At 38.1% G+C, this 19,876-nt stretch overlaps 1 protein-coding gene across 1 annotated transcript in view; it reads left to right on the top strand.

Annotated features, from left to right (window-relative positions):
* Window positions 1–12,277: 12,277 nt before the first annotated feature.
* The window catches only part of LOC104624651 (FRAS1-related extracellular matrix protein 2-like), a gene marked incomplete at its 5' end in the record, with an annotated part of 61,384 nt that continues 53,785 nt past the window's right edge, over window positions 12,278–19,876 (top strand). Inside the window, 4 exons of the mRNA XM_010292082.1 lie at window positions 12,278–12,424; window positions 14,682–14,912; window positions 17,679–17,804; window positions 18,660–18,911. Coding sequence (XP_010290384.1) covers window positions 12,278–12,424; window positions 14,682–14,912; window positions 17,679–17,804; window positions 18,660–18,911 — 756 coding nt within the window. The remainder of the gene's footprint in view (window positions 12,425–14,681; window positions 14,913–17,678; window positions 17,805–18,659; window positions 18,912–19,876) is intronic.

The following is a 19,876-nucleotide window of genomic DNA, read 5'->3' as shown; positions in this document are numbered from 1 at the left end:
AACCTTAATGATTCTGTGATTCTGTGAAGATAATATTTTGATTGTAAGTATATTTCTTCTGACTCCTGTTGTATTGGAATCTCTCTCATTTGTGAGGTCGCAGCACACTTTTCTGTTATTATTCATTAGTTTCAAGTCTGAGGCTGAGAATAGTCCATGACCCTCAAATTTAAGACTTTGTCTGATTAGTCTTCAAATTACACTAATTTTCCTACAGGCTAGTATGTGTGTAGCACTGCTTTAAAGGTATAAACCAGAAGAAAGTCCCATATGGGACAGTAACTAAGCTAGTGGAGCTAAACCCGTTATTCTGTGAGACAAGGAAATGAACCTTGCTTCAATTCAGCTGGAGCCTGTTTTTTGGGAGAAGTTGTCTGGCGCCAGAAAACAAATTAGTAAGCAGAGACCTGAAGACTATTAAATTTATTTTAAGAATGTGTTGCCAGAGATCTAATAAATTTACTTATTGCTGCAGGCCATGCATGCATAAAGCCTTACTAATCCAGGTGGTGGGTTTTTTCCTTCAGAGGGAGGTGCAGGGTGTGGATCCTTAGGAAAAAAGGTATGCTGCTTTAGGTAATATGGGCATTGTTTAATGATAGACGTGACAGCTTGAGTGGTGTGTTTGGGTTTTCTCTGTTTCTACTCACAAGGGGGTTTAAATTATTTTTCTGATGCAAAGTTAGCTTGTGACTACAAAAAGTGCTAATTAGTTTAACAACAACACAGAAATAACTTTATAATAACAAAATAATTCTTCTAAACCAAATAGATTTTTTGTTGTTCAAGATTACTTGAATTTACAAGTTTACTATATTACAGTTCAGGACTAGTTGTATCTTCAGGTTTTCTCAGGACTCTCCTTTGTGCACGTATGAAAATCACATAATTGGACTTTAGTTAGCCATCTAGACTGGTGGGTTGAACACTCTCCCATTCTATTCAATGAAGTGGATGTGGTGGTTTGACCTTGGCAAGACACCAGGTGCCCACCAAAGCTGCTCTATCACTCCCCCTCCTCAGCTGGACAGGGGAGAGAAAATATAACAACAAGCTTGTGGGTCAGGATAAGGACAGGGAGAGATCACTCAACGTTACTGTCATGGTCAAAACAGACGCAACTTGGGGAAATTAGTCAATCAAAATCAGAATACGATAATGAGAAATAAAACAAAATCTTAAAACACCTTCCCCCGACCCCTCCTTTCTTCCCAGGTTCAACTTTGCTCCCTATTTCTCTACCACCTCCCCACCAGCGGTGCAGGGGGACGGGAGTGGGGGCTGTGGTCAGTTCATCACACATTGTTTCTGCCGCTCCTTCGTCCTCAGAGGAGGACTCCTCACACTCTGCCCCTGCTCCAGCAGGGGAGACAGTCCTCCATGACCTTCTCCAATGTGGGGCCTTCCCACGGGCTGCAGTTCTTCACAAACTGCTCCAGCCTGGGTCCCCCCACAGGTGCCGTCCTTCAGGAACAGACTGCTCCAGCCTGGGTCCCCCACAGGGTCACAAGTCCTGCCAGCAACCCTGCTCCAGCCTGGGCTCCTCTCTGAATGTGGCCACATGTCCTGCCAGGAGCCTGCTCCAGCGTGGGCTTCCCATGGGGTCACAGCCTCCTTCGGGCATCCCCCTGCTCTGGCGCGGGGTCCTCCCCGGGCTGCAGGTGGAGATCTGCTCCCCCGTGGAGCTCCATGGCTGCAGGGGCACAGCCGGCCTCACCATGGGCTTCCCCAGGGGCTGCCGGGGAATCTCTGCTCCAGTCTCTGGAGCACCTCCTGCCCCTCCTGCTGCTCTGGCCTGAGGGTCTGCAGGGCTGTTCCTCTCACGTGTTCTCACTCCTCTCTCCGGCTGCAGTTGCTGTTACCATTTTTTTCACCTTCTTAATTCTGCTCTCCCAGAGGCACTGCCACCATCGCTGATGGGCTCGGCCTTGGCCAACGGCAGGTTTGTGTTGGAGCCAGCTGACTTTGGCTATACTGGACATAGGAGAAGCTTCTAGCAGCTTCTCACAGAAGCCACCCCTTGCAACCCCTACCGCTACCAAAACCTTGCCATGCAAACCCAATACAACGGGCCAAATCTTACCAAAGGATAATCTAGCCATTCATATCAGATGTACCTGCAGTTCCTGAAGGTGCAGTTCTTTCCATTCATTGTGCCTAGACAGCTAGCTTAAATTAAACATATGTCTTTTACATGATACAATTAGAGTATATGAATCCTAGCCTTAAATGGCAGGTCTCTTGTCTTCACGTTTTGTGGAACAGGAGCCAGTTGATTATGTTTCTGTGCACTGGGACCTGAGCAAAAACATGCAGTGTTTTGCCAGTAGTGGTTATTCACTGGAACTATTGAATTTGGCTGCTCTGATTTTTTGTCTGCTGAGAAGTAGTGGTCATTATTTATCCGGTATGCAATAACATAAAGCATCATTTCAAAATAAGCACTTATCTCTACAATAAGAACAAAGAATTCTGCTAATAGAGCAGTCTACAGGCAACCCTACCTCCTGGTACCTTCCCTTTTCTGAGTGTAGTGGGACATTATGTTCTGTAGCTGCCAGTTGTCTCCTTTCAAATGCTTCCTCTTCCGTCCATCCCCTTGGTTTTGGTTTTGTGTCCCCTCTCTTCAATCTGTTTGTATGGGTTAGTTTTCCAGAAAGGAAGGTAGACTCCCAGACACTGTACTCTCTTCCTTGTCCTTTACTACTTTCAAATAAAGGCTATCAGCAGTGATTGCTACCTGCTGATCAGTGTAAAATAACCCCTGATAAATGCCTAGCAAAAAAAGCAACACTGACCAAGAGACAGGTGGCACTTTTTTTTAAAAACATTTTTTTTTCCCCGTTCATCACCTCTAGAAACAGTGACAGGTCAAAATAAAGTCTTTCTTCTGCTTACTTATCTGTCATGTCATAAATTCAGTATAATACCAACTTTTGCACGTGCCCGCTGCACAGGAGTTTCTTAGAGGTCTGCCTTCCAAACAACAACCTGTTGGTGACCACTTGGACTCAGATACTGGCCAAAATCAGGTGCATTCAGCATAGCTTCAGGTTATTATTTGCAGTGTATCCTGATCCTTCAACATGCTCACTTTCATAATTTTTAGATGCTTCCCCCCTTCCCAGTATTGCATGCAGGCAGAGAGGGTAGAGTCTGATTAGGAGTTGTTTTGAGCAGATTTTGTGATGAATGCCTCACTCCTGTTGACATTCAGTGAGACAAAGTTATTTCTGGAATATTGTCAGTTCTGATTTGTAATGAGAAGACGCCTGTATTAGTTAGAAAATATACTTTCTATGGAACTGATACTTGTGGTGCTTGAATTTCCAAAGAAATTGTTCCATATAAACTGTATGATGATCCAATGTATCAATGGGATTTAGATAAGATCTTTTGGTCGTTGTCATCACAGTAACCTGTCTGGCTGCACTGTGAATCTTGCAAGATTTTAAAGTGCTGTAATATGTTACTGTTGGGATGTACCTAGAACAAGTATTAATAAATATTCTTTTGTGAATATATTAATATAGAAATATGGATGATTAATATAAATAATATATGCGTTTTTGTGTCTCGTGAACGGTCATAATTATACTTTTAGTCTGCCCTTAATTTAATTTAAACTCCTTGCTTTCTTAGAGGAAAATTTAGGCTGCATCTGACATATTTTAAGTATCTACTTTAAAATGAGATTAATCAGGTTCTAGAGTGTAATTGTCAGGAGAAAGTATTAGTTAAAGTGATTCTGTGAATCCTATTCTATGTACATTCTCCACCAATAAATACTGAACAGTTGCTAGTCTTTGAGCAAAGCAATAAGAAATTTTCTTACCCTGTGGAAATGGTTTGAGATATTTCATTTTGAATCAGGACAAAAAGTCAAAATTCTTATAAAGTTTTGCAGATTAGTTGAGCATAGGCATTTCAATTTGGAAAAAAAAATTGAAACATACAGTTTAGTATTTTTATATTTTTCATTCAAAATTAGTTTAAATTTGTTACAGTAATAGTATGAGAAGTTATATATACCTAAAAGACTTCAGGCAGACTGTGGAAAAAGGTAAAAATTCAACATTTATTCTCTACCAATATTTTCAGTAAAGAGATTAATGAAAGCCAGTCTTTTTTGTGGACAACTTTGATTTTGATGGATTGGTATTTTGAGGGAGAAGGGGAATAATATGAATATTTTTTGCCGAGTTGTACTTTGTTCATTACTGCTAAGAACTTTCTGGGCAGCTCATTGTCTTTCTGTTCTGTTACAGACAATGATTGAGCAGCGTATATTGGTACGTGCTTAAGCATTTCAATTAGCAGCACTTCAAGCAGTATCCTGAATCCATGAAATTATTTACATATTCACCATTGGAACGGTAGAAGTGGGAAGCATTCAGCTGCTGCAGATCTAGTCCCTTGCTTACAGCACAGAATCCCAAACCAGCAAGTGGATCTTTTGGATTCCCTTGAAATCAATTACAAAGCTAACCAATTCATATCTATAAAAGCTTTCAAACACATGCAGTGTTTTCGTGATGATTCAAACTGTGTTTCTCTTTATCTGCTTTTCTCTTTCCTTTGAAAACTCACAGCCTCTTAATGCAGCCAGTAGAGTGAAGGTATCCTGGCTGCTGGTGAACTAATTTGTACTGAGCTGATTTAAACTGAAATTAATTTAAAGCTATGATATGCAGTGGCTGAAGAGCCAGTGCATGTTTGCTTCCACGGTTTCTGTAAATGAAAATCTGGTTAATCTCTTAATCACAATCTGGTTAAACTCCTGCAGAGGAACTGGGCATAGACCTGAATTGGGAATTCCTTAAATTAACCCAGCGTGAATCTCCAGACTGTGCTTGGAGACACCCTTAGTAACGCTTAGTTGAATTTTACTAGGATCAAAATTTAATATGCACTAGCTAACCTTTACATTCATGTCTCTTCTCTCACTTCCCCTTACCTTTTTGTAACAAAGCACCTATACAGTATGCTTCAGATATTTTTTCTGCTACGTGACTTCAAGCATTTGCCTAGTCTGAGCCCTGGCAAATGCGGCCATCCCAACTTGTTTCTTGGGGGTAGACATAAAACAGAAGCAAAAAAGAGTTACAGAAACTACTGAAAGACGGAAACTGTCTGCAGTTCATTGGATACCAGCAATTACACTCCAGGCAAGCCAAGTCTATAATGCTGGGATGTGTGTGATTTCTCATGAGAAGTCAGAGAAAGCATTGTTTTAGTCCCTAATTACTAGGGGCTAGTTTAGGGGGTTGGTTTTGGTTGTTCTGCAAATATATTGAGTTATGGTAGCAGATAGAGTGCAGAAGGGTGCAGAGTTCAGCAAGTTATTTTAGTGATTGGAGTCCATTATAGTACATTTAAAAAAGACTTACAAAGATGAAGCATTTTAATGGGTTTCTAATTGGATAAAATTATTAGGTTAGCTTATGCATTGTTGAAGTAAATTCAAAACATTCTAATGGCATATTTTGCATGCCAGGTTTACTTACGTGTTTCACTTCTGCAAATAGTTTTTCTATATGAAAGGCAGTTTTACAGGATATGCCTTTTCTGATGATCAGAGCAGAGGCAATAGCATATGATCATAGAATCATAGAATCATGGAATAGTTTGGGTTGGAAGGGACCTTTAAAGGTCATCTAGTCCAATGATGTGCTGCCCTAATGCACTGAATAAAGAACATTTAGTATCTATTTTATGGGGGGGTAATAGTTTGGCAGACAAAGATTTAATTGGGGACTTTGCCTTTTCAACCTGGAGCTAGAATGTATTGGGACTATGACACAGTAAGGCAAATCAGAGTTTCTGAAACTATGTGTCTTGAGCGGAACATATAATATCTCTCTATATTTATTCTGACTAGCAGAATCACCTAAGATTGTATGTTACTCCTCTACTCTGGCAAAAAACATATTTATACAAACCACAAATAATGACTAGCAAATTAAAAATCTTAGGACATGCTAAAATTGACAGGGAACTTCATGGCTAAATGGAGAATTATGATGTTGGGTACTAAGATTTCTGCATTTCACATCAGATTTTACTTCTCATAAAACTGTTAAGGTGACTTTATGCTGGTACACATTAACTAAATTGGCTTGGCACAGAAGGATGCTAATCAGAGAGTGAAAAAAATGGAACAGACGTCTGAAAATGGATGATTCCCTTTTCTTTCCTCTCTCTGTGTCTTTGTTTTCTCTGCAGGTTGAACTCAAGTTCAAGAGTGGGTTTTCTTATTCAGGTGCTTCATGTACCTGCTGCAATGAGGAGATCCATAGCAAGGAGAAGGATAGAGTAGTGCTGACTTTAGTGCCAACTTTAGTAACACTGTCTAAATGAGGCACCCAGTAGGGTCAAATATTTTGAACCAAAAAAAAAAGACAGCAGCTCTTACAGACATGCAAACAAATCAGCAAGCAGTAGCAGAACCTGGGGTTTTTTTCCTCTGTCTTTCTTGTGTTTGATATATGTTCTTTGCCCAGGAAGAATTTATAGGTTGTTTTTTTCCCCATTAAACAACCTCACCTAATGACTAAAGAGAGCAGATACGTTGCACCATAAAGCTCTACAAGTACCAGACAGCTATGTTTATACAGACATACCTTGTGGACACAGTTAGTCTGTGTGGCTATGGTTATACAAATTAGGCACTCTTTAGCTGGTTCATCTCTGACTAATTATGCCATGGATAGCATGTAGGAAAGCAAATATCTGTATCATGATACACCAATTTCTGTAGTGTCAATAAGTGAACACTGTGGTGTAGTTGTGTACTTTTGCTCATGATTTAGGGTTCTGGGTAGCTCCTAAGGACAGCAAAGCTACAATCAGACATTCTTTATGGAATGTCCTTCAGGTCATTGGTGCTCAAGAGACACGATTTAATGATAGAGATATATTTTGTACTGTTTTCCTATAACCCAGTGATCTGTGGAGAGAACTGGAACTGATCCTTTCCTCCTCTGAGCTCTTTGTATCATGATAGAAAGTTCTGACAATCTAATATGTATTCCTCATGGAGGTTTTATATCTTTTTAAAGATATCTGAGCAGCATGGCTAGAAAGATAAATGCTTAAATGGGAAAATTAGTTTTAGGTTTTTCCCCTTTAACCAGTTTATTGACCAAGTCCTCTTCTCCCTCCTCTTTTATTCATGTTGAGTAACTGAAACTGGAGCTTCCAGATGAGTTGATCTTTCTAGGAATTTCTGGGTTTATGACCTATGCAAAAATAATGTATCACTGTTTTCTCACAGGTGATCAATTTGCTGACAGGACTCCTATAAAGACCAATTCTAGGTGACATCCATCTTTGACTTGTAATATTCAGGCAAATCTTTTCAGAGGGTATTGTCCCCAGCAGCCTCAGTCAGTCAGGAAGTCACTTTGTGACTCCAGATCTCCAGATCCTTAGCTTTAGCTCCTTACAAAGTTTATGACTGTCTCTCACAATTCTTGCCATCTCATTTCTCATGAATGTCTCACTGCACCACGTCCTGTCTAGCACCTTCTGATTTAGCACTGGTGCACTCTGATCTCTGGCAAAATTCAAGAAACAGGTTTTCATGCGTCAATATAGCAACATCTTGCCAACCACATCTCACTGATATATAAGCAAAGTTACTTTGGACTTACCTCATTGTAACACGGCCCTCCTTCCTTTTGTTTAGTTTTAAAAGCACTCTAGTAAAGACTTCCCTCTCCAGACTTCTGATGTATTTGTATTACAAGCACTTGCCTGGGAAAGGAACAAAAGCTGTCATTGAGGTATAGTACCTTAATTATTTGCCTAGCAGCTAAATGTTTAACTATGCCCAAGGGAAGTGCTAGTGAGCAATGCAAAATTTATTTGCCTGTAGAAATATTATTGTAGGGCAGATAATTAATTTAATAGGGAACCGAATTAAGATAGCATGTGCAATTTCGTTTCTGATATTTTATAATTCTGAAAGCTATACTCTTTACATTCTTTACAGACGTTATGTTTGTTTGATGCTTGGCTCTACTATGATGTAGAAAAGGCCCAGTTTTATTTAGTTCAGGAATGGTGGAATTCATCTTACCCAGCATTAGATGATTATAATAAAAATATCTACAATGTAACTGGTCATGACAGGCATCTTTAACAGCTACTGAGGAAAAATGAACGTATTTCTGCATATTTTGAGGCACAGCTAATCTCATTCAAAAATAGATGCCTAAAGTAAGTCATAGCCTTACAAAGTGCTTCTTTCCTGGTTTTGGCTGTAAAGACAGTTTAGGATTTCTAACCCAAAAATAAATAACTGAAATTAGATAGTATTTGTTGTATGCTTCCTGCTCAATTGTGTCAGAATTCTGTAAAAATAATAGTAACAGTAATAACAGGTTTTATTCTTTGGGGACATTGGACCACGAAATGGCTTGTATAATTTAGAAAACATTTCCTCTGAATGCAAAAAGCACAAAATCAAGAAAGCAAGATCTAAAATACCTGTATTATTTTCTTAAAATTCTAAATCTAATGGTTTTAGTACTGCACATTTTAGAAGGTGAACAATAGTTCAGGGGCAGAAGTAGACTTGTAGAAATGGAGGCTTGCTGGAAGCACCCTAGAAATAATAGTTTTTGTTGTTTATTTTTTTACTCTAAGAAAAAATGAAAAGAAACTGCTGAAAGCAAGAAATAGGTGGAATTGAGACAATATTAAATCTTTCATATTGTCTTTCTTGTGCTTTTTCCTTCCTAAATTTCATCCTCTCCTTAGATTTCTAACTCAGGATACTTCAACATTTTTCCTAGTGTCAATGACAGAAATGAACTGGTTTGGTAGTTGCCTACTGAAATTTCTCCATATGACTGTTACTTTTAAACAGCTGGGTTTTTTTCTCTTGTGTAGTAATTTTGATGTGTTCAGTAATTATGTGCAAATGTAGATTACGTTTAAGGTTGAACTATTTAGGACACTAAAGATGGAACATAAGAGGCATGTGTGTAAGTAAGCTGTAGATTGTGTGCCTGTGTCTGCAACACGTTTAAATGTTTAGTTCTTTGGACAGTAGAACAAATGATGCCAGATTTCGTATTGCTTTCCATCCCATGGCTGTAATCTCTTCTGTCTAAAAATATACAAATTCTGCTAGAAGCTTTTCCTTTAGGTGGGGGGGTTCCAATGTCTGACATTCTCATTTCTAGTAAGTTCATGCAGCAGTATTTTTTCTCAGTAGCGATACTAATAGGTTCTCTCTCCTCTAATTGGCAGTAAATTTTCATTCCTTTTATATCTTAGAAACTTTTATCCCTCTGTCAAATTTTGTTGAAATTGGGCAGTGTGTTCAAGGGTGGCACACAAATGGCTTTTCTCACTAAATTAAAGAACAAGACATATTATGTTGCATTTGTCCCAAGAAACTAGTGGGAAGACATAAGGCTAACCTAATGCAAGTGCTGCTATAGCTAACACTGTAGTCACTGGTTTTCTTGTGCTCATTACCGTTTTTGGTATATGTGTTTGTAGCCTTCCCCTTTGTCAGTAACAGCAGGGATCAAAGGAGCAGAAAGCAGCAAGGCAAGGCGTGCAACGTGATATTCCAGTAACCATTTCTCTCATTTTGTTTACACAGTACCACTGCCTTTATGTGAGATTACACAAGTATGGTTGTTGTTTATTTCTAGTAGATAGGTCAATAAAGAAATACAGAGGCTTATCTTTGAAGCCTATGGAGAGGTTGCCTAATCTTTCAAGGAATAGAACGGAAGAAACTGGAAGGGGAAAACCAACCTCCACTTGGCTCTTCCTCCAGTAATTAAGCCATGAATGAACTGAAGTACTTAGATATGTTTCTCTGCTGTTCAGAGGAATTACTTTATTCACTCGCTTGTGTACAGAAGTGTTAATTTCTAAAGGGAATTCCTTGCACGTATCAGACAATGATTACCTGAGCAAACCTTGTTCTGTAGCAGCACCTTGTGGGAAGGAGATCAGACTACAGCCTCTTGCACAAACCAGCATTCCCAGAAGACAATTGCTGACTGAGCATCTGCCTTCAGTGAGCTGAACAGGTTATTTTATTCTTGCTATGGAAATTAAGGATTCTCCGGAGTAATGATAAACACAGCCAACAGGATGATATACAGAACTTGACTTGATGCCCTTTTAATCTGTGGTATCCAGAATCCCTACTATGACAAGAAATGCCTTTTTACTGTGGAAATCAGTGAACAGATGGAGATAAATTGTACATGAGAAAGTAAAGCTATGCTGTATTTTATCAGAAATGTGTTAACCTGATTTGAGATATTCGGTCTGTTGTACAAATATTTGGTTTATAGTCAGTGAAATAGATGCCAATTCTCTTCACCTTTCCAACTGAAAAAAAAGCCCAAACATTTTTAACTGGACCCTGGAGTGCCATCTGTTTGCATTTTCTTTTTCTGGATTGCTTTTTCAGACTAAAAAAAACTCTGTGAAGCCTGCCATTTCAATAAACATTTCCTGTTGTTTTACAGTTGTGTAAATCCCATTAATTGTAGACACAACAGCTTCATTTCTGCTGGGAACGAGAGATTAGGCTGAGACATGCTCAGATTTTAAGCTGGTGCTTAATGTTTTGCAGATGGAGTTAAATGACTTCCATATCATCCCTTCCAAAACTTTGCGTAATGCTTCCTGTATTCCTGCATTGCTTTGGCTTCAAAAAGGGAGCCTACGTCTGCTGATAAATATATAGGCATTTTTGTTTGAGGAGGACCTTATCGCTCTCTACAACTACCTGAAAGGGGGTTGTGGCGATGAGGGTGTTGGTGTCTTCTCCCAAGTAACTAGTGATAGGACAAGAGGAAATGGCCTCAAGTTGCACCAGGGGAGGTTTAGGTTGGATATTAGGAAAAATTTCTTCACTGAGAGAGTGGTCAGGCATTGGAACAGGCTGCCCAGGGAGGTGGTGGAGTCATCATCTCTGGAAGTGTTCAAAAAACGTGTGGATGTGGCGCTTCAGGACATGGTTTAGGGGACATGGTGGTGCTGGATTAATGGTTGGACTTGATGATCTTGAAGGTCCTTTCCAACCTAGTGATTCTGTGATTCTGTTCTTCTGATTATTGTAAGAGGAAATACAGTCTTCAACGTAAAGACAATGCCATCAACAGCTGCCAGCCAGAGGTGGTGACTGGGTCCATGTTAACCGTTCCGTTTCCCCAGCTGAGTATACTGCTTGCTGTCCTGTGCTTTCAATACCCAGTGTTTGAGTGCAGAGAAACCATCCATGTTCAGTGAGATCGCAGGGAAACTGTTGTGCTACTGCTACAGTAGAGACCTTGGAAGGATCCCTGGAGTATGCTTTCTTCACCAGGAGCGTGCTGCTACAGTTGTGCCTGTGTAAAAAGAACTGTGAGGACATCTCTTGGTCTATTGAAAATTGACTCTCAAAACATGTCTCAGCAGCTTGCTCAGTTGGGGGCATTCATCATATCGTGAAGATAGGTCATAGCAAAACAGTTTAAGAGAATTCCAGTAAGCATTTGTATCTCTCTAAATTTTCTTAGGTGACACAGGCAATCATACTTAACAGTTATAAGCTGCAAGCTTAGGAGGGCATCAGCATAGCTATAAACTGTATACTGTATGAGGAATACTTAATCTTGTTGAAACCATTTCCTAGGAAGACGTGAAAGCTGTTCCTAAAATCATACAGTGCTGATGCATAAATATTAAACCAATAAGAGCAGAAATTGATGGATTTAGTGAACAAAATACTGAGTTTTAGAAGAAGGATATGTGGGTGAGTGCAGTCTAAAAGATGGTAGGTATCATCTCGTCTCAGGATACTAAGGGTTTTCCAGTGCTTCTGGCAGTGTGATTGTATTGAGGAAGTTCTGTGTGATGTCCTTCATTGTGTGTTATTTGGAAATACCAATACAGTTCTGCAGAAACTTGGACCATCCAAAATTTTTGTAATTTCTAAAAAAGGCATCCCAAATATATTTTCATTAATTCTTCTTCTTTTTCCCTTGAACAAGAAGAAAATTAACATACTCTGGAATGAATGTAACTAGTTTGTATGCATCTAAGAAAAAAATTATTCCTATATGTACCAAATGTATCATGGTTGAGTTCTTTACTTGTTATTTCTTAGTTTTAAATCTTTAAAACCTTTGGATTGTAATGTCCAGCTAAGATATACATCTTACCCAGGATACAGGTTAAATTAACCTCAAAAGACAAAGCAGTATTTAACAAAAAAGAAAAACTATTAAATATATCTTATTTTGTTTTGCAGGAGGCAATAAGCTGAAGAATCAACATTTTCGCCTAAACTGGGCATGGATCTCCTTAGAAAAGGAGTATTATTTAGTAAATGAAGACTCAAAATATCTTGATGTTGTTCTTAAAAGGAGAGGTTACCTGGGAGAAACCTCTTTTATAAGTAAGTTCAATTTTAACCCTATCAATTGCTTCTATTGACCATCTAGTTGATAAAATGTATCAATACAGCTATATCCTTTTACTAGTGTTTCATAGCAAGCAAGCTAGATTCAAAGGATTATGTTTATTTATTAAAGCAAGTATCTCTTGTTATTCTAAGTGTATGATTTCTTTAGTTATATGATGAAATTTTCACCTTTTTTTTTGTCTTCTGCAATTAATTTTTGACTTAACAACCCAAGACCTAGTCCTTGTTTCTCTGATTTGATTGATACCGTTGTTGTATTTGTTTCACAGAATACAGTTCCCATCCAGATTTTGTTTTTCCTGTAATGAGAAAATACAGTTGTAGCAATTCGAAAGACAACAATAAACATAGATCATTTTCCAGGAAGGCTACTGTGATCTGGTCTGATTAGCAGCTACAAGTATTAGGCTCATTCTCTTCAGTGAATGTTGGCAGTCAACTGAGGCTGATACAGGAGATGTTGAAAGCTGTTTGCAGTGTCTGGGGAGTGAAAAGGTGAAAGTTATCACATTCTGCAACCTCACACCTATCTCTAGCTTATGGATCTGTTCCCATTCTCTTCCTAGTGATGCATTTGGACCAGAGGGCATCGTTATCCTTGTACAATTTCATGTCAAAACCAATGGTGAGCTTACACTGCTTAGAAAAGGCATTCAATTTGAAGCTGGTTTTGCAGAGATATGTAAGCATTTTCCTGGCATGGAGTACAAGCTCATGCTTAGAAATCAGGTTTCTGTTCAAGTCTCTTTCTGAATAAGAATCTGAGTTTCAGGTATTGAGGTGTACTTTGGCATGAGATTTAAGGGTTATAGGCACTAACTAACTGGATCTAACTTAAAAGGCTCTGTTTTGAACAATGAAATAACTTTGATAATATATTTCTTTTAAAGAAAGTAAAAGAATAAAGAGATGGATGAAATACAAAGTTAAAGATGTGTGGTTTAAATTAATTACTGATACTGATTTGGCTTCTGATCCTTCAAATAGAGTGTTTACAGAATTTTCTACCTATGGATCCAAGTTCAGTTTCTGAATTGAGCTGACTCAAAATCCAAAAAAAGCAGTTTGAATAACTTGCCTCTGACTACCTTAATCCTGCAAAATGGAATTACAGACCTGGAAAGAACATAAAAGATATTGGTTAAGATGCTTACTGGTGTTTCTGGTCCATGTGCAGTGCCAAAAGGGCTGAAGGTTTATAGGTTATATAAAATATTGGCTATGACTTAGGAGGAGGCACAAGTAGAAAGCAGGAAAGGTGAGGTTTTTAGGGAAAGGTGATATGTTTTAATACATTAAGCAATACAGTCAGAAGAAACAGGCAGAGAAGGGAGAAGTTTTAATTTTTTTCTGAAAACATGAGAAAGACCTTTAAGCTTTGAGTGGTACAGTGGCATTCAAACAGACACCAAATGCATGAGTCGGAGATAGTTCTGAAGGACTGTATAATTTCCATGAGGGCCTGTCAGACAGCCTTAAACTGGGAGGAAAACGCTCATGAAAAAACATCTTAAAGCAGTCTGGGTCCAAGGCTGTAAGGTCTGCATTGTCTCAGTGGGATAAGCTGTATTGGATTTTATCCCATGGCTTTGGAGTTTCAACTTGGCTTGAGTTTAATGATTGTCATTATGCAAACACTGAAACAAGAGGATAATAATTTTTAAAAATGCTTATTGTAGTGGGAATGACCGCAATGGTTCAGATTTTACATCTTCTTTTCATCCTTACTCCATATGTTTTACTGCTTTGTGCCTTTGTGTTTTCCTTAGCTTTCCCCTTGAAGGCTGAACTTTCCAGGTGTGTCTTCATTTTTTCTAAGAGAAATAAATATTTTTGAGGGTTTCGGGCAGGATGTTATTTAGATGTTCTGTATCAGAAAAGAACTGAGAATGTTAAAAAGGGAAGAAATCTGTTGGCCCTTTTGGGTATCTGTAGTTGAACTACAGAGTAATGGAAGCTTGGCTGTAACCCCAGAGAATGTAGAGTTTTTCTAGTAGTTAGCATTGCTTTGGCTAATTCTGTCTAAACTGGCTTTCATAATGTTAATTGATGTGCTTCCACCTCTGTGTGTGACACCAACATGAAATTGATCAAGAGTAATGGGGTTGGGTTGAACACTCTCAGGCTGTGAAAAGTATCTTTTTCTAAAACTTCTTTTTTTTTAAAGATGACATAAGGAGAGAAAAAATGCTAGTGATGTTATTAATGACCTGAATTTCTGATTTGGCAGGTATTAGCACGAAAGATGGTACTGCCAAGAAAGATAAAGACTTCAGAGGAAAAGCCCAGAAGCAGGTGCAGTTTAATCCTGGCCAAACCTTAGCTACATGGCGAGTACGGATTTTGAGTGATGGTGAACATGAACAGTCTGAGTCCTTTCAAATTGTTCTTTCTGAGCCTGTCATGGCAGTTCTGGAATTTCCTGATGTATCCACAGTGGAAATTATTGACCCAGGAGACGGTAAGAACCTTTCTAGAACTATAATGCCAATATGTGCATATACCAAAAGATAAACTGGAGGGCAAATGCTATGCGTAACAGTGGATAGTAAAATTTACCTTTCCTCAGAATATTTCTGAAGACAGGCTTGGGCATTGGGTAGTCGTTTGTCCTCTATTACTTTAAGTGATTCATGAATATGTAACTAAATTAGCATGCTTTGATGAAATAGCTGCATTTTTCCTCAACATATTTTTTCTAGGGGTTTTTTTTTGTTGTTGTTTAGTTTTGTTTTCATTCTAGGTGTAACAGGTTTTTGGTTCAATGTGTTTGCAAACAGAGTGTATCTGCACAGGTGTCTGGAGGGTGACTTGGTTTACTCTGCCATGATAATTCATGTGGGAGAGGATGGTACAGGAAAGTCCAGGCTGGTTCTTCCCAGCAAGTTCGAGACTTGGAGCAGACTAGTTGCATCAGTTAGGCCTTAATATCAAGCTGAGAAGCTCGATAAGGGTAAAGTTGACTAGACCAAGTACAGCACAAGCTGTGTCAAGAACAAACAAAATTATGGTTAAACGTACATGAAGAAAGAAGCTGATTTAAAAAAAAAGAAGTAGAATGTGCTCTGGTTGCTTTGCTTTTCAGCTGCATCCATACACTTGAACCCATGAGCCATGGTCACACAAAACTCTACTTGAAAAATCTTTCAAGTATTGGATGACTGTAGCAGCTTGTTTTATATGGTCTTCCCTTATTAACATTTGAAGAGGACTGGGGGCGGGGGGAGGGGGGTGGGCAGAGGTTTCTTAGTTCCTAGTTACAAATGCAAGTTAAACCAGAGGTTATCTGACATCCATATTTAGACACTGAGAAAAATAATGCTTGACTTGAAAAGCAGTATGTATGAGACAAAGAAATTACTTGATAATGTGTTAAATCTGTCTTTTCTGTGATCAGTGAGATAGCACAACTCAAGATAACGGTCTGAGTCTTCTTAATAGTTTTGATAGTTTTGTCTATTTCTTATATTAAGATAAAACTTTTACAGTCTCAGAAAATTTGTAGTAATTATACAAGAAGTGAAGTTGCATAGAAGAAAATCAAATGCACAGCTGCAAATCAAGGAATATCTACAGGAAAAATATAGAGAGAACTTTGAGGGGAAGGACTGGGTTTCCTAATAATCTTTTAAAGTGCAGGGTATAACAAGTTCAGACGCTAACTGAATAGGAACCATCAAAAGTTTTATTCTGCTTCCAGTGAAAATGATTTAAAAATTCATTGATTTGAATGGTATAATCTTAGCACCAAAACAGTGAGCTTGTTTGGAAAGCTGTACCAGCCCCTTGATGTATGGCACATTAGTTATTGCTTTATTCCAGAAAGTGATTGCATAAGGATGTGTTTTCTTATACCAGCTGAGATGATGTAGATCATTCTCCTATGAGCTCTTATGTTGTTCATAAGGTCTGTTAAATTTTTATAGTGTCATTTTACTCCTAGTTGGATAATTATGAGAGAGAGAGAAAACAGAACAAATCGGATTCATGCTTTTTTTTTTTGATGGATAGAGTTTTTAATTTTGTCACCTTAATTCTAAAGGGAGAAATAAAAGGAACAAATTGGGGATTTTTAGTGTTACCTTTTGTTTTACTTTAAAACAAAAAGGTGGGGATTTGGTGTTTTTCACATTGAATTTTTGACTTGCTGGAATAATGAAAGTGTCTAGATCTTATCAAACCTGAATTACAGCATTTTTAAGGCAAGTTTGTGACCTTAAGTCAGCTTAGTACTGACTACTAAGCTAGTAGTATTTTCCAGTTAGAGAAAAAAAACCTGGAACATATTTTCAAAGAAGTCACAATTTTCAGAACATTGTTTACCAAAGTGCTCTGAAATAATGGAAAGATTTTCTTTATGCAGTTAATTGATACCATTTGATTTGACATTATATAGAATTATATACTGTTTGGGCTGCAGACATATTAATGAAACTGTAAAGGTGCTTTATAATTATATGCATATCCACCTTTTGTTCTTGAGTTTTTGAGAGAACAAAATTTATCCTGAATCCTAGTAACAGTATAAAACTCAGCAATTTGTTTATATGAGTATAAAATAATCAAGGAATTTAAAATGCATTGTAGTGTTTTTTCCCTGAAAAATAGATCTGACATTCTTTAATCCAATACATTTTAGGATAAGATTGCTCTCCAGACTCCACTGACTCTATTGGCTAGGTCTTCTTTGAATAAAACAGGAGTATAGACGTGTAGCCAGTTCAGGTCAAATGTCCAAGTCAGAGTAAGATAGCAGGAGCTCCATTTTACATCCTCAAAGCCAAATGATTTTCATGGCTATCTTGATGCAGTAAGTTAAAGAATGGCGTTGCAGAACCACTGCCTATGTGTGAGCTATGCTATTGATACTTCTGTGATTAACAGTTAATAATGAAATACCATGGAAATAATAAAAATATAGACCTTGTGGACAAATTCTCCAAACACTGTCTGCACCATTAACCCTAGGTAAGTAAATTAGTAACTTCAGAGACTACTTAGTAAGGACTTGTGAATTCAGACCTAATGATCTGATTTTCTTTTCCATTTCTGAAAGACTAAGAAATTCTACTTCTCTCACCCTCCAAGTTTTTCTTTAAATTTAGCGCCACTGCTCATAAACACGGTTATTTGTTGCACTTTAGAATATGCTAAAATGTTCCTAGCTATTTTACAGGTGACTTTATGAAGCCATAAATCTACATAAAAATGTGTCTGTTCTTTGCAGAATCAACTGTTTTTATCCCTCAGTCCACCTATACTATTGAAGAAGATGTTGGTGAATTATTTATTCCAGTCAGAAGAAGTGGAGATGTGAGCCAGGAACTGATGGTTATCTGCTACACACAACAAGGTAACAGAATCTACCATAGAAGAAAAAAGGCAAAAATGGAAGACAGACAGAAAAGCAATACGAATTGTTCCGTCTATTGCATAATAAAATTGTTTATAACTCTGTTAATTTCTTTGTCATCTAAATATCTTCAGATTCAACTGGAAATGTATTCATCTTTGTAATCTGTCTTAGAGTATTATTGAATACAGCTGAAAAATTATCATGTTCCAAATTTCTGCTGTTTGTTAGGAGGTGAAGAGGATCTGTGTTCTTTATCTTTTTGCAAGATTTTTAGATGCAGCCCCATATATCTGAAAGTGATCACTGAAAACAACTGAAAACTGCAGTGATTGCTCAGGATATACTTTATTTTATTTTATCTTGAAAAAATTAGTATAAAATAATATTGCTTAATTGCCATGCTTCTCCTTCATCTGCCTTTCATCTATCTATTAATTATATCCATGCAGAGCATGGGTTCTCTACACCTGTGCTTTTATTATTATTTTTCATCTGCAGAGATGAAGCAATATTTTTGGTGAGGTGATCTGGAAACAAAATAATTTGTTTTCATCAGATTCTGTTACAGTTAATTTCTGGTCCACTGATATCTTTAATGGGTAAAATATACTAAGGGAGTTAACTGGCAATCCTCACAGCATCTCCTTTGTCAGTCTGTGTTTCTTGTGACAGACTACAGTATTCCTTCTGACTGGAAAACTGCAAATGAATTTGAGGAGCCACGTGCTTGCATTGCATCATACACACAAGTAGTTTGTCCAAGTAAACAGAAGTGAAAATAAAATTCAACCTCTGTGAGGGGTTCATTATAACCATGGTATGTATAGTGACTGGGGTTTTTTTATGCCACAGGAACAGCATCTGGCACTGCCCCGACCTCTGTACTTTCTTACTCTGACTACATATCCAGGCCTGAGGATCACAACAGCATTCTACGTTTTGACAAAGATGAACGAGAAAAAACGTGTCGGATCGTCATCATAGATGATTCCTTGTATGAAGAGGCTGAGACCTTTGATGTTTTGCTGAGCATGCCAATGGGTGGAAGAATTGGCACAGATTTCCCAAGCACTCGAATTACCATTGTACCTGACAAGGATGATGGTAAGACATCACGCAATAAAGTGATATTCCCAGTTCATGAGAGAAACTACAAATACCATCACACTCAAATCAGTGTGTAGAAATTGGATTTTTGCACTTCTTCCTTGTGGTTAAAATGCATGCTGCTTCCATCTTGAGATTTGAAAATGCCATTAGAAAGCTATGTGTCTTTTCTAAAGTATTTAGTATTAATATTTTATGGTTTGAGAAAATCACAAGAGCAGTGATTGGGAGTGAGGAGATGCACCTTTCCATTCTATCACAGTAACAGGTATAAGCCAAAATGTCACCCTGCATGGGCACCCTTGTATGTGTGATTCTGAGATTGTGTCCACAAAGCCTTCAGGCCCATTGCATTATATTCCAAAGGGCCATATTAGAGGCCCTGATGGACCAGAAGCCATCTAGCAGCTGCTAAGAGGGAAGCTATGTTCCTTCTGATTTGATGCTTCATTTAAATTTCTGCCTAGAAGTGTCCACATATGCTTCCTTTGTCTTTTTAGGAAAGCAAATAATCAAAAGACAGTAATGTTTCTTTAGAAATTGCCTCAGTAAGGAAGTGCTGACAGAATGATGTCCTTTGTTCAAACGATCAATAGCTTTGATATGTTACATTGAAAGGGACATTTCTGACGGTGCTTAGAGAGAGGTCCGTGACTAAGGACGAGTAGAACCAGCACGCTGTATCACCAACTGCTTTCAAAAATACATGCAAGTATTATTGCGGCCTCAAGCCTCTCCTTCAGCGTCCCGAGTGTTGGTTTGGCAACGCTCTTTCTAGGCGTGGTAGCAAAAAGGTTTCCTGGTACAATTACCCTCATTTATGCATGTGGTTTGGAGGTTGACATCTCAGCTGTAAATTCTGTGAAAGGAATACTGATAAACTATTTTACTCCTCTCTATGAGGCCATAAACCATCTGTTGTGATACTGTCGTATTTCCTAAAGACTAATGTGAGGGATTAT

Source organism: Phaethon lepturus, unplaced genomic scaffold (genome assembly GCF_000687285.1).
Source record: "Phaethon lepturus isolate BGI_N335 unplaced genomic scaffold, ASM68728v1 scaffold128, whole genome shotgun sequence".
Classification (NCBI taxonomy): Eukaryota; Metazoa; Chordata; class Aves; order Phaethontiformes; family Phaethontidae; genus Phaethon; species Phaethon lepturus.
This window is presented reverse-complemented; position numbering and strand designations above follow the sequence as displayed.